Here is a 19,104-nt window from a genome sequence, read left to right as displayed (position 1 = left end):
TTTTCCCTCCTATCGTTTAGTGCTTTCTCCGGTACCTTTGCAGCATCAAACTTCCCCCCCCTTCTGCCCTGGCTCAACAGCATGCATCTCCGTTATGCCCGAATCTTCCTTTTTGGAGTCCCTATAAGTTCCTACTTCTTTTTCGCCTAAAAACCATCAAACGAAACATACAACCACTCTGTACTCATATGCATCTAGAGTCACTTTGGTCAACTCCAAACATCAATCAACCTCTAGTAATTACTTCTTTTGCCAGGACAACCGTCCACCGCCATTATCATCACTTCGAACTCATCACATTCAAACAGTAATCTGTCAATATGTTTCCAGATAACGTCTATTCTCCCACCAAGGACCGCGATGCTGCCCCTGCCCAAACCACGGGCGATGCCACCGCGAACCCTGGCCTTCAGGGACCTGTTGAAAGCCGACGGCTGAGCGTCCCCCAGTCAGAGGAACCTCTCACAATACGCGCCCGTCGCCCTCCCATCGACGGGGCCCTTCTCGAGAGTGAGGTCAACACAAATGATGGCAGACGCATGACTCCTTCTCCTGTTCGCCCTGCTGCAAGCCAGCATATCAGCATCCCTCAGCCCGAGGAACTGCCTCATAAGACGCCTTCTCTTTCTGGCCCCGTCGACTGCAACGACCGACCTGTCCACCAGAAGCAGGATCACGAGAGCAGGAGCCGGCCCCCCTCTCCATACCCGTCTTCCCCGGGGTGTGCCACCACCTCCCAGACACCCAGTATCGTCATCACCAGAAGCCAGTTTACCTTCTCCCTTCGCTCTGGAGGACAAGGGCCTACCTTCCATGCCATATCTCCACAGGCCAAAGAATCTCCTCACAAAGCACCTCCTGTTTCTCTCATCGACTGGGCCCTCTTTCAACCCACCGACCCGAGGCAGTCCATGTCCAAGGAGGATATCAGAACAAGGGCCCTTTCTCCATATCCCGGTCCCCGGGGGCGACAAGAAACCAGAACCAGCAAAGGACGGGATTCTTCCTCGCCGAAGCTTAAGAGAAGGTGTCTTGTTCACCAGGTCAGCTTCCCTGAGCCTGAACAGCTGCCTCACAGAACACATTCTCCAGTACGACCCACCAACCAGAAGCAATCCAGGAGCCGCGTGTCTTCATCCTCGTCCTCGTCCTCATCTTCGTCGCTCAGTGGTAGAAGCCGGGCCCCTTCACCCCACCCTTTGAGCCGCCCTCATCGTAAAGAGATCCTCCAAGAACTCGAAGCCTCTCGCACTGGTCACCCGAACGGCATCCACCACTCAACCATCGGAATGAAGGACGTCCATAACACTGCTCCTGCCACCATAGATCGGGCAGCCCTGCCATTCATGAACCCCCAGCCCAGCTTGGCCGACCTCCGGTTGTCAAACAGCCGAGTGGCAGCAACATCGAAAACAGAAGATGACCAGGTGCAGCAGCCGAAACAACAACGAAAAGAACAGCGATCCTTCCAGGAGTTCTGGGACAGTTTTGAGGACTTCAACGAGCACCGCTACGACTCTGATGGCGAGATCCGACCGGAGTATGTAAACTTTGAGGACGTCGATATCGATCAGATTCCCCAGGGCCACTACGCCGGCAAAGAGGCCGAGCCGACCGAGTCGCGGAGAGACGGCTGGTTCTCCCGCTGGTTCGGTAGTGGCCGCCGGCACTGATCGTCAGCCAAGCCGGCCATGGTGCCATAGTATGCTGGTGTTTGCCGGTGGCGATGTGGCGGGGAGGGTGTGGAGGAGTGCCGGCCGTTCCCACCAGATCTCTCCGCCTCTTCGTCGTCGTCATAGCCGAATATCGAACACGTTGGAACGTGTTTCCGGATGGAGAGCCGGAAGTAGTACAAGAGTTCCATGATCAACGGATCCATGATGTGTATTTTGGCGTTTAAGCTTGGTGTTCGGAGCATGCGATTTGGCTTGGAAGTTGACACGGGCAGCACCAATGGATTTGTGTGTATACTGTTTGGTTTCTGGAGTTCAAGGACAGGGGATGGACTGTATTAGTCAGGATACCCGTAGTCTTTACTGGCGAGATACCAGAGGGTCATCCGACTGGTATGAGACGAAAGCCAGTAGCAACTTTCGGCAGGGTGATGCAATCATATAGAAAATGAAGAAAGCCCTTCAACAAAAAGCGATGACTTCGTGATAACCATCACAAGGTGAAAATGGTGAATTGGTGTTCATATATGTGGTGGTTCCTGGCCCAGACGCTGGTACTACTCTCCAGCCTAGGCTCCTAGACTTCTAGGTAGGGCGCAAATCGTGATGCGCAGTTCAAGGAGACGGAAGAACCCGAATACAGCTACCCGAGCAAGCAACATGTGCTTTCTAGGCGCGACATAAGCGCAAATTCTGTTCCGAGTAGGCGCGCCTATCTTCTGACAGCGGGATGAAGCTACTAAGCGAGCGAATGATGGGCGCGAACGATGGGCGTGATACGAGTCACTCGCAAACTCGTGAGTATATAGGCAAGTCGCCACGTCGACCGGAGACTTGAAGCTTTCGGGGTACATATCCTCCACGGCTAGAACCGTGGCACAGATATCCGTGTGGAGGGATTGCGCCCCATATAGAAATGCCGTATGAAACATCGTCTATCCCAAGCAGTTGGACAGCCAAAGAATGCAATCTGATTTGCTCACGACGGGCGGGTATCTCCTCAGCTTGACAGGCGGGCGGATCAGAGGCGTCAAGTCTATTTGGTGGGGGGTGAAGAGGAGGATGTGCGAGGAAGTTGAGACGAAACAAAACAGGGGTGGCCGAAACAGCACACAGTGAACTCTACCCTGTCGACAAGATAAAGCTAGATAATTCTCAAGAGGGAGGCCTCGAGTTTCGAGTCTCGACCCTCTTGGCACCCAATCAAGCAGAGGAGAGGCAACTTACATACGAGATCGACATATCAACATAATGAACCCTAGGGCAGGCTCGAAACCGACAGCAGAACCCTGGGAAGCGCGAGGCATATTTCCTGTCTGGGTTGAGCAGGACGAGCTCGGCATGTCAAACAAGCTGCTGTCGGCTCCGGCCAAAGAGAGCAAGACATGCTGTCCCATTGATGTTGCTGTCCCGTCATCATCTCGCCAAGTTGAGATGGTTGCCCAATGCACCCATTTCGTTGCGTGCCTCATCCTTTGTGGAAGTAAAAGCCAGCTTTGACCAAGACTCGCCTTCGTTGACGACTTGGGCATGGGCCCTCCACCCGCACTTGGTGTAGGAAATGAATCCTTTGCTGAGGCCGAGCCGCCCAACGGCCAGCCAACACCTGTCACATCTTCCAAGGACTCCAAACACAAAAGCCCTCTCGAACATTTTACTGGAGACGCAGGTGGTGCTCGCGTGACGTCGAAGAGCCCTGTTCCCACCTCGAAACTCATCTGTGTCAATGGCTGGCATATTCTTCGAGGAATGCCAGGGGACTTGTTCGATTCATCGTGATCCGGTCCTCAACATGGTTGGCTTCTGCGCCACCCCGGGCTGCTCCGAGAAGGGTTGGGCAAAACGGTGTCTCTTGTTGAGCCCTTTGCCTGATGCGATGGCAAGGTCTTGACCGTTATCAGCCCAGAAGAGCATGCCCGGCGACAGGTCTCACCAACGCCACCAACGCGATGCATCGAGAAGCGCAGCTGGTCGAGATGGCGAGGTCTGTATAAACATACCGCTAGGGAGGCCACCTAATCTCTGCAGCTCAAGGATGCCGCTTTTCGCAGTTATCACATCGCACAAGTCCAATAGCGGCTGTAGATGCGTGCAGTTGCACATGGTAAGGTGCGGTCCTGGTTGCGTGCGCTTAGGTGACTGTAGGCCAGGTTACGCTGGGAGTCAAAACGATTGGCCACTAAAACCCCCGCCCTCAGCAGTCAATAGCTTGGCTGTTTAAGCGAAGGACCAGGCTGTCCAGAGCCGATCCGTCTTCCCCATCGAATTGAACCCCCAAATTCCCACGGACCTTTCAGCCTTCCACCTCCCCCTAAGCTCCCCTAAGATTGGCCTTATTTTTATTTTGGCCACCATCGCCAATCGCATCGGCAGGCAAGCAAAACCCCATTTGTATGCCCCGGGACCCAATTGTACGACTAGACATGCGCTGCCCGTGGATATAAGGGAGGCATTTTTATTCTTGATTCTGCCTGATTCCGAGTCGCACTTGGCCGACAAGTTTCTGAGACGCCCACCATGCCGTCCCTCTCTAAAGCGCTCGTCGGCGCTTTGGTGTTGCTGGTGGACTTTGCGACGGCCACCCTGCGCGAAGGCGTCCTGCCCGCCTACCATTACGGCGCGGCCATTCCCGTCTCGTGTATGAACCGCAGCATGTATGTGATCCCAATTGGGCCCATGCTTCCCGTAGCAGCAACCCACTGACTCCTTTGCGCCACCCCCCTCTAGAGAAACCGGCGAGCACATCCAGGACGCCCACGACGAGATCGAGTGGATTCCCTTCCCGGTCTGCAACGAGACGTCCAAGCCGCTCGAGTTCCACTACGGCACCGAGTCCGAGGTCAACTGCACCGTCGCCATGATCGACGACCCCTTCTTCCACCTGCTCGAGTTCTACATCCACAGCGACGCCCCGCTGGCCTGCCGCCTGCCCGCGCGCCCGCGCCCGCACATCGAGGCCGTCGGCGAGGACCCCTACAAGCAGGAGTACATCCCGCTCGTGTTCGCGCTGGCCGGCACGCTGCAGAAGAGCCACCTGCACATCAGCACCCACCTCAACGTGCTGCTGCACTCGACGCCCAAGCACCACGTCCACCCGCACGACTCGGGCGTCCTCGACTCGGGCGTCGCCTACAGCACCAGCCCCCTCAGCCACATGGACGGCAGCCAGACGAAGCGCCTCGTCATCGGCGACCCGCTGCCGCTGTCCCTCAGCGTGCGCTGGTTCCCCACCCCGGCCCTGCCCAAGACCGAGGGCAAGGTCGAGTGGGCCGGCATGGGCGGCCACGTCTACGCCAGCACCGTCTTCTACGGGCTCGTCTCCTTCACCGCCGGCGTCCTCGGCAGCGCCGTCTACTTCTTCGGCGTCGTCCTGCCCAAGCGGCTCCGGGGCCGCGGCCTCGGCGGCGCGACGCCCCTGGGGTACGGGCTGAACGGAAAGGGTGTCGGCAATGGCTGGGGCATCGCCAAGAGAATCGACTGAGTGGGGAGTCAGAAACATTTCACATCTCATATGTATTACCATCCGGAAATTAGGGGGGCTCTGATATAGACGACGGCTGGGCTATCTTTTGTCGGAGGAAATTGGTTCTTGTACATATAATTGGTCTTCTATTTGGTTTATGGAAGGTAGACTGGGGCAATAGTGCCCCAACCCCCACGATAAAAGACCGAGAGCGGCCGAAAAGCTATGCTATGGGATTGTTGCTGCGTGGGAGTTGAACGGCGTCATATCGTCATATCGAGGGCTAGGCCAGGGTCCAGCTATGACTGTACAAGTAATCAAGACATTGTTTCTCTGCTTCGTTTTCGCTGCCGGGATAGAAAACACTGGAATGCATGCAGCCAGACCTAGGCCCTTATCGCGAAGCTGGCATAGAGAATATATGTAGCTTGGCTACAATTTCCCTATTGTACCTTCTTGGTCTTGTCCGCAGCGTCCAGCTTCTTGGAGAGCCGCACCCACATGTCGACGCTCAGAAGCAAAGCTATACCCCGTCAGTACAATGTGCCTCATCGCAGCTACTCACCCAAAAGGGAAAGGAAAGGAAGCCTTACCGACAGCGAGATACCCCCCATACAACCCCCCAATCAACGTAACCTTCTCCGCCCCCGTGATGAGCTCCTCGCTCCACCCGTACGCCTCCCACATGCACGTCGCCGTCGTCAGCGCCGTCTCCACGCCATACAGGAACAGCAGCAGCTCGTCCCGGCCCCGCAGCGCCGCCTTCCTGGCCAACGCGGCGACGGCCCAGACGGAGACGGGCAGGTGGAACGCCAGCTCGAGGAAGCAGAACAGGGCGAAGAAGCTGGGCACGCCCGTCGGCTGGAAGAACTGGTCCTTGTAGCTCTCGAGGTAGTAGGCGCGCAGCTGGCCCAGCGGCGCCAGCGGACCCGCGGCGGCGTACCAGGCTGGTGGGTAGAAGGGGACCAGGTCGACGCCTGCGTTGTCTGTTTGTTAGCTACTTGAATCTGCACGCACCGAAAGTTTTATGCAACTGCCCATTTTGAGAGGGGGAAGTATGGCTTACAGAAGAGGATGGGGATGTGTATGATGAAGTACACAAGGTACACGGTATTGAGCGTTGATGTGGCGCCCATGGTCGTTATTTGGTGGTCGGACAAATATGAGTGGAGTGAGTGAGAGCGAACAATGTGTGATTGAGGGCAATGAGTTGAAAGCTACGTCTTATAACTCATTTGAGAAATTGTAACATGGGAAAGTCGATCAGCATATGAGAGCTTCACGATGAACGGGGTTCACTTGTCGTGTCACTCAGGGTCGCATTTTGCGGTTGGTTCGGGAAATTAAAACCACGTGCAAATTACAACAAAATACTATAGATAGACACCGTGCAAACCCACCCAACCAACAACCCCAGTCAGTTCGTTCCCCGACGACCTGGCATCCGCCCCCTTACGCCAACCGCCAAAGTAGCCAAGCTGCCACTTGATGCAAACCAACACTTCTGCCTATGTACTTTGAAATCTATGTCGTGGGGGCTCATAAGAGGGATATGAAAAGAATATGTACGAAATCCCAAAATGTTGTTATATGATCCCTGTTTTGCACCTTCGGGTGAGGACGCTGATGTTCGAATCGGGCGCATCGGTGCAGGGGAGAGAAAAAAGAAGATGAAGTCGAAGTTAAGTGAGCTTGAGGGTTATATAGAAGAAGAGTGAAGGTAAATGAAAGGTAATAGAAGGACAGGAGCAGCGGGATCATATCTTCTCTAGCGTAGGACCGCTGATTTCGAGGTCATTCCTCGACGCCTGCCGGCCGCCCTTCTTGGGCTTTCTGAACATCTGCACGAGGTCCATGAGGGCGATCGTGCTGCCAATGGAAAACGTCTGAAAGACGCTGAATCCGATGGCGATGGCGCCCGTGAATGGTATCACCTGGACCAGGCAGACGGTGAGCCCGCTGAGCTCAGAGAAACCCAGGATACCTGTGGTCAGGGACATGAACACGAGGAGCACGTTAGCGGCGGCCCGGGCCTTGACGAGTGTCGCGGAGCCCGTCTGCTTGACCTTGACGATGAAGTGCAGGCCGGTGCAGGCAAGAGTGAGCAGCACGGTTAGGAGACCCATGATCTAGTTTTCCCATCGTGGTCAGCAAAATGACGTGATGGCGTGACTCCGCCCCTTAACCGAGGGGAGAGGAGTGATGGAAAGGATAAGAATGCTTACATTGTGTGCGGAGCGGAAGTGCCCTGCGTTTCCACGGCCGACAATACCCATGATCATCAATAGGATAACAGACGGGGCAATGATGAACAGCCAGGAGATGTTGATCCATTTGTCATACTTGGCGAGAGAGTGGCCCCTCCCGATGCGACCGAGCATGTTCTGGAGCGATTCCACGCCCATCGCTAGGGGAAGCACCGTGAGCATGACGCCAATCGCCAGGGCAACTACAAGTATTGGAGGTTAACTACTAGTCATGACATGTACAAGGGCATGGCTACTTACTATGCAGAGCGGTAACGACGATAGTCGTGATGATCCCATTGCCATTGACCTTGAAGTTGGCATTGATACCTCCCAGGTTGAGGGGCTTGATGTCATCGATAAGCTGCGACGCGTCCATCTCATAGTTGTTCGTGCCGTCATTGCTGAAGTGGATGGTCCCCTTGGGGATCAGATCCTTGAAGGCAGTGAGGTTCATGTCGCCGCTCGTGTCGATGGTGCCCGACTGTACCAGACCAAGTCCAACAAGCGCGAGACCCGCGACACCTTCGCAGGTCAGCGCATTGATACCCGACTGAAGAATGGTAGAGATGGTATCGGCTTCCAGCAGACGCGAGATATTGAACGAGGTGAGGTTGAAGCCGCCCAAGAGACCCGATGCAGACGGGGCTTCCGCTCGTCGCAATACCAGGCCAGTCGACTCCTGCTCCCGCTTGCGCTTACTCGACTGAGCTTTGAACTGGGTGACGAGAAGCTTGGCAACGGCAACACCCTGACTGCCGGCGCCTTGGCCCAAGCCGACAGCAGCCCCCCCTAGCGAGTCATCCATGTTGAGGGGAGTCAGGGGAATGTCAGTAGCACTGCTTGCGTTTCCGTCGATCAGGGCCTTGATGCCTCCCATGGCCGTGATACCATCGCCAGCTCCTTGAATGAACCCCCGTGCGAGGCCACCGGCAGCCTGCCCAATGTTGATCTTGCCAAGTAGGTCCGAGGCGCCGCCGCCGCTGCTCAATCCTCCAAGTCCGAGTATGCTCGGGTCAGATGTAATCTTCTGGATCGTGCCATTGGCCAGCAGGCGGGACGTAAGGCCAAAGGCGAGGCTTCGAGAGACGCCGTCAAAATCAATGTCCCCGTTGGGCATATCCTGGATGGCAATCTGACCAGGATCAGGCTGGGCGCCCAGGCCGACCGCGACGCCTTGACCAAGACCCTTGCCAAGGCCGGCAGCAGCAGGCGGGAGGATCTGCGCCAAGCTCTTGTTACCACCCAGGCCTGCTCCGCCTGTAAGGGACGACAACTGGTCTCCAATCTGCTTGATGTTGATGTTGGACGCCACCGAGTTTGTCAACCCGTATCCAAACGAGTTCGCAATGTTGGGGACATCGTTACCGGTCGGGGGAGGGACGGTGTTGATCTTCAGGCCGTTCACCAGGCCGTTGCCAATCCCGGAGGAGAGACCCAAGGCCGCAGGGCCCAACTGTGCCATCAGCTGGCTTGTGTCGACGCTACCTCCGAGCATGCTCTTGATCTTGTTGAAATCAACCCCACTGGCAATGGTGTTGGTCAGGCCAAAGCCAAAGTTGTTTGCGACATCGGGCAAAGAAACATTGCCAAGGATCCCACCAGCGGCCGAGGACGTCGTAGGGGCTGGGGATGTCTGGCGGCGCGTGGGCGGGTTTTGGCCCGTAGCCGGGGTGGCCGCGCCCGTATCGGCCTTACCAATGTTAAGGCCCTTGACCAGTCCATTGCCAATACCGACTGCCAATCCGTTGGCGGCAGGCCCGAGCTGGTCCGTAAGTCCGGCACCAGCACCGGAAGTGAGAGAATTGAGATCGACGGATCCCAGAAGCGTAGCGATCAGACCACTGCTGGTACTCTCGATAGTCGGATTAAGCCCGGTGTTTTCCATGCCGGCCGAAGCAGCGACCTTGGCTCCGATGGCCTTTGCATTTTGCATAGAGGTCAAGTTGAGACTTGACGCAGCTCCCTCACCCGCGCCGATGCCCAAGAACATGCCAGCGCCTGCTACGTTCTTGGAAAGACCATCGGTGATACTGGCCAACCCATTGGACAGGGCGTCCCCAATTGCATCACCCAGGCCTCTTTGGGTTATAGCCGAGTTGTCGGAAGAAGAGTCGTCTCCTGCACGAGGAACAACATCGCGGCGATTCATGTCGCTCCAGGCGCTGCCCCGGGACACGGACCGCGAGTGTAAGCGCAGGGCCTCGCCTGTCTCCCGGAGCTCAACTGCAGGATATCGTTCCGTGAGCCATTCGGTGGCACGGGTGCCGAGGTCGATGACCTCGACGTAGCTCCGCCTCAGTTTCTCATCGCGCTCGATCGACCGCAGCGTGTCGGGCGAAACCAGCTCCGCAAGCGCCCTTCTCAAGAGCGGACTTGTGACCTGCTCGCGCGGGCTGCTGCTATAAAGAGAGAAGGCCGTGAAAAGCAAGCTGACAAGCGCGAGTGGCAGCAGATAGGCACGCCATTGCAGCCACCTGGGGCCTGGGGCCTGTCCGGCTGTCGACGGCATCACGACAGTAGTGGCGTTTAGGTTTGTCGGAGTCGTGCCGGTAGGTGTGTATGGGGATTTGAAATAGGGTCGCCTGCGACAACTGACATTAAAATTACACTGTATAAAGAACGAAGTGTACCCAAGCCAGCGGGCCGAAGGGCTTCAGTCCAGAGACGTAAAGCAAAGAAAGAGAAGCAGTGCTTTGGAAGTTGGAAGAAACTTAGAACAAGCCATCAAGAGCCATGAAACCCACGTCTGGGGGTTGCAGCAGTGTTAAATCAAGTCGAACCGAGGACGGGTGCAGCAGGGCGGACAGGAAACATGATAGGCTGGGTCCCGGGAAGATCTGTGCGGATCGATCAGCCCGCAGAGGTGAAGGGTGGGTTGATAGACAGGCACATGTGCATCACCATAGCGGGCGTATTCGCTTGATTGGGGGAGGAGGGGAGCTGGGTTGATCTCAAGTGTTGGTGTCAAGCCTGATATGGCGTGTTTGAAGGGCCGCAATGGGGTAGGTGGGCACGGTAGGCTAGACGGATCCTGGTAACGCCAGTCGAGAACCCAGTACTTAAGGACAAGAGTATCCGTTTCACGGCGTTGCATCATTCATGTGAGCGCGGACGAACTAAACATGACGTCGCATCGGCAGCCAATAGAGGTGGATTGTTCGTTTGGGCAGCTTCTATTGGAGTAACACCTCCGTTGACACCTTGACACCTCTCACCCAACCGAGGAGAGGCTCAGCCGTCCATTTGGAGCTGCCACATAATAGACAGCGAGTCAGGCCAACGAAGCTGCGCATCATCAAGATCCAGGGTCGGCCAGAAATAGATACTGTAGATAGGCGACAAGGATCGACTACACACAATACTCCATATGATTTGAGCATGGTTTACTTCGCCGAGGGTGTTTACTGGTCGCTGGTGATGTGCGAGGCGGGGCGGTACCCGGCAGTTTTTCCAGCGCCCTGTGCCTGGCGCGCCCCCAGGGTCAGGGTCGCCAAGCAAACGGGGTATGCTAAAATTAATGCTTCAGTAACCCGTTGCATGTTTCGTCCGTGACCACCGACGAGTCTAGCGGCTCACTCGATTGGTTCCTCGAAGGAACATGGAATTGCAAGGTAGCAGTTGGGCGGGCCAATAGAGGGAATTGAATAAAGTCGGGCGTGCTCTGGCAGGCGCGGGCATGTCTAAAGACAGGGTTCAAGGCTAAAGTGTCAGAAGCGTTTGACGTTTCAATCCAAAAGGGAAGAGACAGCTGGGGCCCCAGTGTTTTTCGGATCTCGAACCGTGGTAGACCCCGGCTTCCGGAGAGAAAATCGTTAATCGACAATCGACAGTCACGACAGACAGCTGAGTCCAATTTAATCATCTTATCTTGCATTCTCTCGCCTGCCACACAGATGAGGTCACACCTTCCGAATACCGAATACGATTTCTCAAGATTGAGAGAGGAAACTGGCAGCGCCTGTTGCTCGCACAGAGGGTCCGTCAATCAGTGACAAATCATTTGGCTTTCGTTCCCGGACACCTGCGTCGAGAACCGCCTCCTCCACAGGCTGTGGACTGCTACCACGTCGCATCCCCTTTCTGTGGCATGGGTATGTCGACACTCATCACCGATTTCCAACGCCATTGGGACCAATCTCCGGGACAGACATCGTTGATATTAACTGCCGTTAATCGCACGCACGGATCCGCAGAATAAGAGCTCTTCTCTCTCGGCAATCTCAATGCCAAGGACCTGTCATCGAATACTTGTATGTTGCAACTGGCTTCCCCGCGAGTCATGCATATGGTAACAAGCCCCATCTGCGCCCCCCCCCCAAGGCTAACGAGCGTCTTCGGGCTGAGCACAGGTAGACGGAAACATCCGACGCCGCGTTCAAGACCTCTCGGCAGTCAAGGACGCGATAAGCTGGCCCTTTTTAACTCCGTTACCCAATAACTGTGTGACATGGCGGTCTTGCAACCCCTTTTGGTCCAACCCCTCCATCAGCATGAAGTCATCGACACTGCAGCTTGTCTGTGCGAAACCAGGCGAGTATCCATCGGCCCCAACAAGTAGCATCGCCCTTTTCTCTCAGACCTTACAAACACTCCGATCTTGTGACCTGCCTACCAGATGCATCCTGAGCTCGTCTGATATGGTTGCCGGGTGCCACCTCATGGGCATCGGATCTTTCCTTCGCCACATTTCCTCATTCGTCACAAAACACTCCCCTCTGCGGCTCTGCCGGCCATAGCCTCTGAGCGATTCGTTTGAGAGCACGGATCATTAGCCGAGAATGAGAATCATAGTGTAGAAACGCAGGACGTCTAGAGGCCCCCGTGCCGGTGTGCCCCCTTTTCGCGAGAGTGGTCTTAGATTACCTGATTTCGCTGTGTGCGGGCTGAATAACCCCTACTGGCCTGTTTCGATTATGATAGTTGTGGTGCGCTCTACACTTAGAGATGAAGCAGCTTACTATCACGGAAGAGAAATGCGCCATAGAGACTCGATCTAGTTACCGATCTGGTTTCTTAATATTGCTCCGGAGTTCTAGGTAGCGTGGATTGAGTGCCTCTACAGCTAAAGATGCAACTTCTCATGGCTATGAGAGAAAGTTGAGTGATGACCAAGGCCCTAGGAGAAGTTGTTTAGATATAATGATATGAGGTCATTTTCTTATCGCATGACCTCGCAAATCGTTCAATCAAATAATGGCGGTTTTAGGTATCACGCCCTTATATTCAGCATGGTCCAATTTGATAACACAAGTTTATACTTGAAACCTATATTCGATAGTCTGCATTGTCATTTTCAGCATTGCGTTATAATGCTTTTTCCTCACGAAAAGTGTGTGGGATCAAACATTCCCATTTGAAAACTTCAGTAAGCTAATAATAGATTCCGCATCAACACCTGGTTGAGTGCCTGAGGTTTGTAACTTCAATATGATTGGATAGACCAACCAAAGCGTGGGGGTCTGGCTGTTTTTTTTCCCGTGAGAAGAGTCCAGAAGTAGACAAAAAAGCAAATCCTGGCGGGAAAAGGAAAAGAAAAAGAAAGTTCCGAACGCACACGGCTCAAATCACATCTACTCGTCCCCCACGTGGGCGGCACATGTTTGATTGCATTGGCTTTTGCCCTGATTGACTGATACGCCCAGAAAAAAAACAACCGTATATAAAAACCTGTCTCCGATTCAAACCAGAATTCCCAGCAGTAGGACAGTCGGTTCTTTCTCAAACAACAGCGACATTCTTTCCTTTCAAACGTGGTTATAGACGTTTCTCCGAAATCTCAACACCATGGACTCGCGACGACTCATATTCGGCTGGGGGAAGCCCTAGCCTACACTTATGCTGGATCTTTCAATTCCATTGCGGAAGGAGTTAATTACACTGCTGCCGCTCTTCATCATCACACGGCGAACCCGCCTCCTATTTGTGTCCAAGCCCCTGTTTCCCTTTTCGACAGACGGACACGGGCGAAGGGAAATAAAAATCACCACCTCCGGTCCGCCAACTATGGGCCGCCACATCTGCACCCAGAGCAGCCGCCAATGCCCCCTCGATCGAGCACAAGAGAAGCCTGCTAAGCGGAGGCTCTCCATCAGCCAACTTCCGCGCCTGGGATCCCTGAAAAGCACCGAAACAATCGATCTCGAATCCCTGGACCCAAAGCTGAGAAAGGTCGCTAAGAAGCTTACCAAGAAAGCCGTCAAAGGCGCCTGGAATGGGGCCAAGGTGTCCGCAAAGCTGATGTTCATCGCCCCCTACCTACCCGTGGTGCTGTTCCTCGTCTTGTTCGACAGCTTGAAGCACGAAGTGGACGAGTTCCCGGGGAAGGCGGACGTCAACTACTTATCAGACTGGTCCACATCCACTCTATGAAACTAAGATGCTTGTTGAGAATAGGAGACTAGACGGCTAATATTACACAATTATAATGATAATAATGATAATTTAATTTCCATTTCGACTACTGTCCAGAGCCGTTGAACAGATTAGAAACGTGCCTGTCGACCAATTGCCCCTTTCAGACTGCTTAATACGTGATTGGTTGAGCAGCTAGTGTGTCTTCGTTTTTGTACCAATCAGGAGAGATAAATATAGTTACAATCGAGTATGCACCCTGGCGCAACCTTATTGGCTGCGCCGCGCCATAACTTGGCGATTCTCGGGCAAACTATGAAAGCCGTCAACGGCGAGGAGTGTTGCTCCGAATGGGACGGAGCAAATACTACCCGGGAAGTCGACGCCCGAATTGACAAATTGGACTACACCATTTAAATACTCTGTCCCTAGAGTTAGCAAGAAAACTAGGGAAAGTGGTTACAATACACATTTCCCTCATTCATTCAAATCTTTCTTATTGGCATTTGATAGGAAAGAACTATCAAAAGCACCATCAACTAAGGACGAACATGGGAACTCAGCTAGGCCATATCTACAGACAACTCACCTTCAAACCAAAGCCCCTCCCGCAGGACGTCCGGCTCGACGGTCAGACAGCCATCGTCACAGGGGCTAGCGCCGGCGGTCTCGGCTTCGAAGCCGCCAAGGAACTGGCGGCCCACGGCTTGGCGCGCCTGATCCTGGCCGCCCGAACCGTCGCCAGCGGCGAAACGGCCAAACAGCAAATCGTCGAACGGAGTCCGTTCTGTGACGTCCAGGTTTGGGCGGTCGACTACGAGTCGTTCGAGAGCATGGCGGCGTTGGCGGTGCGGGCCGGCTCCGAGCTGGATCGTCTGGATATCGTTCTACTCAGTGCCGGCGTCAAAAACCTCGAGTTTGTGCACTCCAAGACGGGACACGAGTCCAATGTCCAGGTATGTTTGCACTGATTCGTGGTCTATGCGTATTGCCCAATTTCCTCCATCCGGAAAAGGGGGAGTCTGGAAATTTCTAGTCTCTTACAACCCAATAACCAAGTCTATCCACACGGTCTTTAGGTAAACCACCTGGGCACAGCTTACCTTTCCCTCCTCCTGTTACCACCCCTCCGAACCACCGCAAAACAGACCGGCCGCCCCACACGCCTCACTATCGTAGCCTCCGAGGTGCACTTCTGGACGCCCTTTACCGAGCGCAACGCCTCCTCGATCTTGCAGCGCCTCGACGAGGAGTCCAGCTTCGTGCGAGGGGATATGGAGCGCTACAACACAAGCAAACTTCTGAATACCCTCTGGACCCGCGAGATCAGCTCTCGAGCAGCCTCCCAGGCAGGGGACAGTCCTGGTTCTGGTCCTGGCTCTGTCATCATCAACGCCGTCAACCCGGGGTTCTGCGCCAGCGCCCTGCACCGCTCCCACGCGATGCCGGGCCAAGCCTTGATCAACCGCGTGCTGGCCTGGACGCCGGCGCAGGGCGGGTACTGTCTCGCGGACGCGGTGTGTCGGCACAACGAGCGGCGTGGCGCGTATATCAGCGAACAGGAGATAAAGGCGTAAGTCCATATAAGTCTGCACTTCAACCCTCGATATGACAAAATAGCGTAACATTAATATTGGTCCTGACTGACTAACTGATACTTGATCACTGATTTCAGTCCATCAAGCTTTGTAACCTCGACAGACGGAGAAAAAGCTCAGAAGAGGCTCTGGGAAGAGACCATCGCCTTACTCGAGGAGGTAGATCCCTCGCTAGACATCAAGAGCCTACTTGAAGGATGATTATTTGATGATGTGGTACTGTGCAAATTTAGACTATGATCAGAGAGCTTGTATTTACTATTTTCTCTCTTTTCTCATTTTGAAGCTTGCTGAATAGAAGGCCTATACTCATGTTAATGAGGAGGCCCCTCTAGTAACTTGCAACGATAATCATTGTATTACTTCAAGCTATAAGACAAAGCAGTGTACCTGGCGGTGGTGTTAAAGTTTCGGGTGCCATGGGTGGACCAAACTTCAGCCTTGTTAGGGGTGGTCCTCTATCCGTAGGCAACCGTTTCGGAGATGACCTTCGCAGCAGACACATCCTCTTATAAAAACTCTCTATATACTCTGCAAACCGCTCTGGATTTGGATTCCAACACAATTACCAAATAAAACTATACCGGCCATATTCATGATCTCCCTTGACCATCTTCGTCCAAGATGGCACCTCTGCGGCTGCCAGGAGGTTTCGGCGGCCTGATGATGGCATTCAACCAGCCAGGCCGTACTCTGCCTGGAATGGTCGCACCTGATACATCATCCACCTCCGTGCCTACGTCAATCTTCATCAATCATACCGCAACGATTTCCCCAACATCATCACTGACAATTCTGCCTCGGGGCCTCCATGACGACTCAGTAGTGGCAGCAAGCGACTTGACCCAAGACAACACCACCTCCGCCTCTCTGCACGCTTACTGGCACCGGCCCCTCGCCGATTTCGGCTTTTGGAACATACTGCCGTTCATCGTGTACGCTGTGCTCTGCGCCGTTATCGCCCTCGTAGCGGCCGAACATCATCTCGGCTCAGAGACCTCGGAAACTGGCCGCCGAGCCGATCTGCAGAGACGAGGGAAGCGCCTCGCTTGGGCAGTGGTCTTCCACGTCGGCCTCCTCTTCACTCTGCCCCTTTTAGCGGCGCACCTGCTGCTGCAACTCCTCGCGTGGGTCTGCCTCGACGTTTTCGTCTTCACTGTCGGGCAGGAACGGCGGCGCAGGCTGCTCCCCATGTTCTACCAGGACGGGGACGATCGCCACGACCAAGAGACACAGCAACAACAGAGCCGGCCAGACTGCGACTACGACTACAGCATCGACCACACCACCAACAGGCCCAATGACAGACCCAGTCCCTACCTCGCCATCCGCGCTCTCAAGAAGTACGTCGAGTTGGCCCCCTTCCGTTTCTTCCTAGAAAACCTGGGCCAGCGACACGACCCGCCGTCGCGGATGCCGTCGTCCGCGGCCACCAGCCCGCTGGCGGAGTCGTCCCAACCACGGCGACAGGAGCGCAGCCAGGCCCTGCAGCGGTGGTGGACGTCGCGACAGGCCCGCCGGCGGCTGCGCAGGCACATGTCCGGGAGAACATACCTTGCGAAGAGACTGCGGTACGACCCCACGCTGCCGCCCGTGGACGAGTCGGCGGAGTTCATGCCCTTGTTGTGTGGTGAGCGGCGATAGTAATGCCTCGTAAAACATGTGCTATTATCGGCCCCGATGGAAGCTATCTGGTCGGGAACCATGGTCTGGATCGGTAAAAGAAGAAGACGTGGCATGTTGGATGCGAATAAAGGGCTCTCTGCAGTCGCGGTGTGTATGTGAGTGGAGAGTGGGACCAACTAATCACATTGAGTTCATGTACGATCAGCCACAGGCTGGCTGCCACTGCTGGGAATCTGACAATGAGAGTATGGTTAGGTGGATGGAGTGAAGCCAGGCACGGGCTTGGTTTGGCTTGCTGTCAGGTCTCGCAATACGCTATCAGTGGACTTCAGACTAGCCGAAGCCACGTTTCAGGACGTCAGTTGGACCGAAGTCAATTGCTTTACCTGGGTTTGTCTTAAAGTCGAATAATTTCTTGCCATTACCAATAATCTTCCTTTCCAAAATCCTCCGTTAGAGAATAGAATGTGCCAAGATGTAGGCATTACGAATAATCTCCTTGTTCAATATTTCCCATTCATGATCGAGTGTGCCAAGCTGCTGGTCGCCGCCAGCACGCCCAGTCCATTGCGAGTGATCCCCTCGCCCGAGATGACGGATGCTCTTTCATGTCTCGGCACGTGCCACAATGAAGGCCGCGGCCGTCATGGCGTCCTGCAAATACGTGAGGTGCGGTAGGAGAATTAGATCACCGTTGACGCAGATGTTATCGCCCAGGTGACAAGTGACCAGCACCTTGTTCGGCGCCGCACCCTGAACCGGGTACTTGGAGACTGCCATATCATTAGCCATGAGTGCCCCCCCCCAGTGAAAAGCGCAACGATACGAGCGACTTACATGGATCGCCAAAAATGACAACCGAGCTGACATTCCCCATGGTCTCCGCCGGGAGAAGCTTGGCGGCGTTGTGCACGACCTGGCCTCCTTGAGAGTAGCCCGACATGACGATCTTGGACTTGGGACACTGCTTGAATGCCTGGGTTACCAGATTGGCCCTGTCGAGGTTTTGGCAATGTCAGCTCATGTGGACAGTGAGTACCGAGGAATCTGGCATGGAACCCATTCTACCTACATCTGCCGGCTCCCCGCCTTATCCCCGCCCTGCAGGTAGCCCGTGAAGCTGGCCGGGTATTCGACCCCCTGGACGGCGACAGTGCGGCCGACGATGCCCAGCGACTGCCGCAGGGCCTCAAAGAGCGGCGGGCCGGCGAGCGCCCCGACGTTGCCGGGCTCCGTCGTCCCGCGGGCAAAGATGACGACGACGTCGCCGCAGCGGCCCTCCTCGAGGTCGTTCTCCGTCGTCGAGAAGCCCGCCAGGATCGCAAAGGCCTTCTCGCCGAGGCCGATCATCAGCGCGGAGTCCTTCATCAGGATGTCGACGGTGAAGAGCTGGGAAATGTAGCTCATCAGGTCGTTGTAGGACGAATTCTGCCGTTTCGCCAAGCGGACGGCCCCCTCGGCGACGGCCCCATCGGCGACGGGGGCGCCGGTCGCGACCGACAAGAGCGAAAGGGAGAGGGCGACGAGGCTGAGGAACTTCATGGCTGCGATAAGGAAAAGGAGTGACGGATTATTAATTAGGTGCTTATGAATCTGGAAAAGATCGAATGGGCAGTAGCTAAGCGATTGACCTGCTTGCTTGTGCGTGGAGCAGCGTCGGTTCCTGGAAGGGAACAGGAGTCCAAGTTCTGCGGCAGTGAGGTCGATGGAAGGCTTGAATGTAGACACGAACTATCAGCCATGACAGGCAAGACCGACTCTTGGCTTCATATAGGTGGAGGCGGGCTGCGCTGCAAGGCGACGTGGAATAGCAAAGAAGACGTTTTATGGGAGAGAAGGTAGGACCGGCTAGAGCACCTAGACTTGTTAAGTTGCCGAAGCGCCAGTGGCACTAGCCATCGGCTCCGCGACCTCTTGTTTCTTCTCGAATCACACAAGATAGAGGGCATTCGCAATTTGATTTGCCTTGCCAAGGCAGGCCTAGCCGTAGTATCCTTAGTGCTGCCATTCCCATCACCCTTCGTCTCCCCCTTTTAGATTTAGTGCACCCCCGGCTCGCCGCGCCCCTCGGGGTCCTATGCCAATCAGAGGTACTGGCGCCTGTCTGGTTTGCCCAATACTTTCACACCGTTGCTATGCTGCAC

At 55.0% G+C, this 19,104-nt stretch overlaps 9 protein-coding genes across 9 annotated transcripts; 6 read left to right on the top strand and 3 right to left on the bottom strand.

The window, feature by feature from the left end:
• Positions 1 to 320: 320 nt before the first annotated feature.
• Positions 321 to 1,673, top strand: PG985_004433 (uncharacterized protein; the record flags this gene model as incomplete). The annotated part of the gene is made up of 1 exon (XM_066824202.1): positions 321 to 1,673. The coding sequence occupies one exon, from the start codon at positions 321 to 323 to the stop codon at positions 1,671 to 1,673; it is 1,353 nt and encodes a 450-aa protein (XP_066687362.1).
• Positions 1,674 to 2,924: 1,251 nt separating this feature from the next.
• On the top strand, positions 2,925 to 3,452 carry PG985_004432 (uncharacterized protein; the record flags this gene model as incomplete). Its single annotated transcript, XM_066824201.1, has 2 exons — positions 2,925 to 3,136; positions 3,179 to 3,452. 2 exons carry the CDS (start codon positions 2,925 to 2,927, stop codon positions 3,450 to 3,452), a joined length of 486 nt encoding a protein of 161 aa, XP_066687361.1.
• Positions 3,453 to 4,190: 738 nt separating this feature from the next.
• On the top strand, positions 4,191 to 5,154 carry PG985_004431 (uncharacterized protein; the record flags this gene model as incomplete). Its single annotated transcript, XM_066824200.1, has 2 exons — positions 4,191 to 4,327; positions 4,401 to 5,154. The coding sequence occupies 2 exons, from the start codon at positions 4,191 to 4,193 to the stop codon at positions 5,152 to 5,154; spliced, it is 891 nt and encodes a 296-aa protein (XP_066687360.1).
• A 425-nt stretch (positions 5,155 to 5,579) lies between these two features.
• Positions 5,580 to 6,272, bottom strand: PG985_004430 (uncharacterized protein; the record flags this gene model as incomplete). Its single annotated transcript, XM_066824199.1, has 3 exons — positions 5,580 to 5,659; positions 5,730 to 6,113; positions 6,203 to 6,272. 3 exons carry the CDS (start codon positions 6,270 to 6,272, stop codon positions 5,580 to 5,582), a joined length of 534 nt encoding a protein of 177 aa, XP_066687359.1.
• Positions 6,273 to 6,893: 621 nt separating this feature from the next.
• On the bottom strand, positions 6,894 to 9,894 carry PG985_004429 (uncharacterized protein; the record flags this gene model as incomplete). Its single annotated transcript, XM_066824198.1, has 3 exons — positions 6,894 to 7,265; positions 7,362 to 7,585; positions 7,644 to 9,894. The coding sequence occupies 3 exons, from the start codon at positions 9,892 to 9,894 to the stop codon at positions 6,894 to 6,896; spliced, it is 2,847 nt and encodes a 948-aa protein (XP_066687358.1).
• Positions 9,895 to 13,388: 3,494 nt separating this feature from the next.
• PG985_004428 (uncharacterized protein) lies at positions 13,389 to 13,754 on the top strand (the record flags this gene model as incomplete). The annotated part of the gene is made up of 1 exon (XM_066824197.1): positions 13,389 to 13,754. The coding sequence occupies one exon, from the start codon at positions 13,389 to 13,391 to the stop codon at positions 13,752 to 13,754; it is 366 nt and encodes a 121-aa protein (XP_066687357.1).
• Positions 13,755 to 14,287: 533 nt separating this feature from the next.
• PG985_004427 (NAD(P)-binding protein) lies at positions 14,288 to 15,535 on the top strand (the record flags this gene model as incomplete). Its single annotated transcript, XM_066824196.1, has 3 exons — positions 14,288 to 14,692; positions 14,816 to 15,309; positions 15,412 to 15,535. 3 exons carry the CDS (start codon positions 14,288 to 14,290, stop codon positions 15,533 to 15,535), a joined length of 1,023 nt encoding a protein of 340 aa, XP_066687356.1.
• Positions 15,536 to 15,958: 423 nt separating this feature from the next.
• PG985_004426 (uncharacterized protein) lies at positions 15,959 to 16,978 on the top strand (the record flags this gene model as incomplete). The annotated part of the gene is made up of 1 exon (XM_066824195.1): positions 15,959 to 16,978. One exon carries the CDS (start codon positions 15,959 to 15,961, stop codon positions 16,976 to 16,978), a length of 1,020 nt encoding a protein of 339 aa, XP_066687355.1.
• A 588-nt stretch (positions 16,979 to 17,566) lies between these two features.
• Positions 17,567 to 18,502, bottom strand: PG985_004425 (uncharacterized protein; the record flags this gene model as incomplete). Its single annotated transcript, XM_066824194.1, has 3 exons — positions 17,567 to 17,733; positions 17,798 to 17,955; positions 18,033 to 18,502. 3 exons carry the CDS (start codon positions 18,500 to 18,502, stop codon positions 17,567 to 17,569), a joined length of 795 nt encoding a protein of 264 aa, XP_066687354.1.
• Between the last annotated feature and the right edge of the window lie 602 nt (positions 18,503 to 19,104).

Source organism: Apiospora marii (genome assembly GCF_038362585.1).
Source record: "Apiospora marii strain CBS 49790 chromosome Unknown utg000003l_segment0_segment0, whole genome shotgun sequence".
Classification (NCBI taxonomy): Eukaryota; Fungi; Ascomycota; class Sordariomycetes; order Amphisphaeriales; family Apiosporaceae; genus Apiospora; species Apiospora marii.
This window is presented reverse-complemented; position numbering and strand designations above follow the sequence as displayed.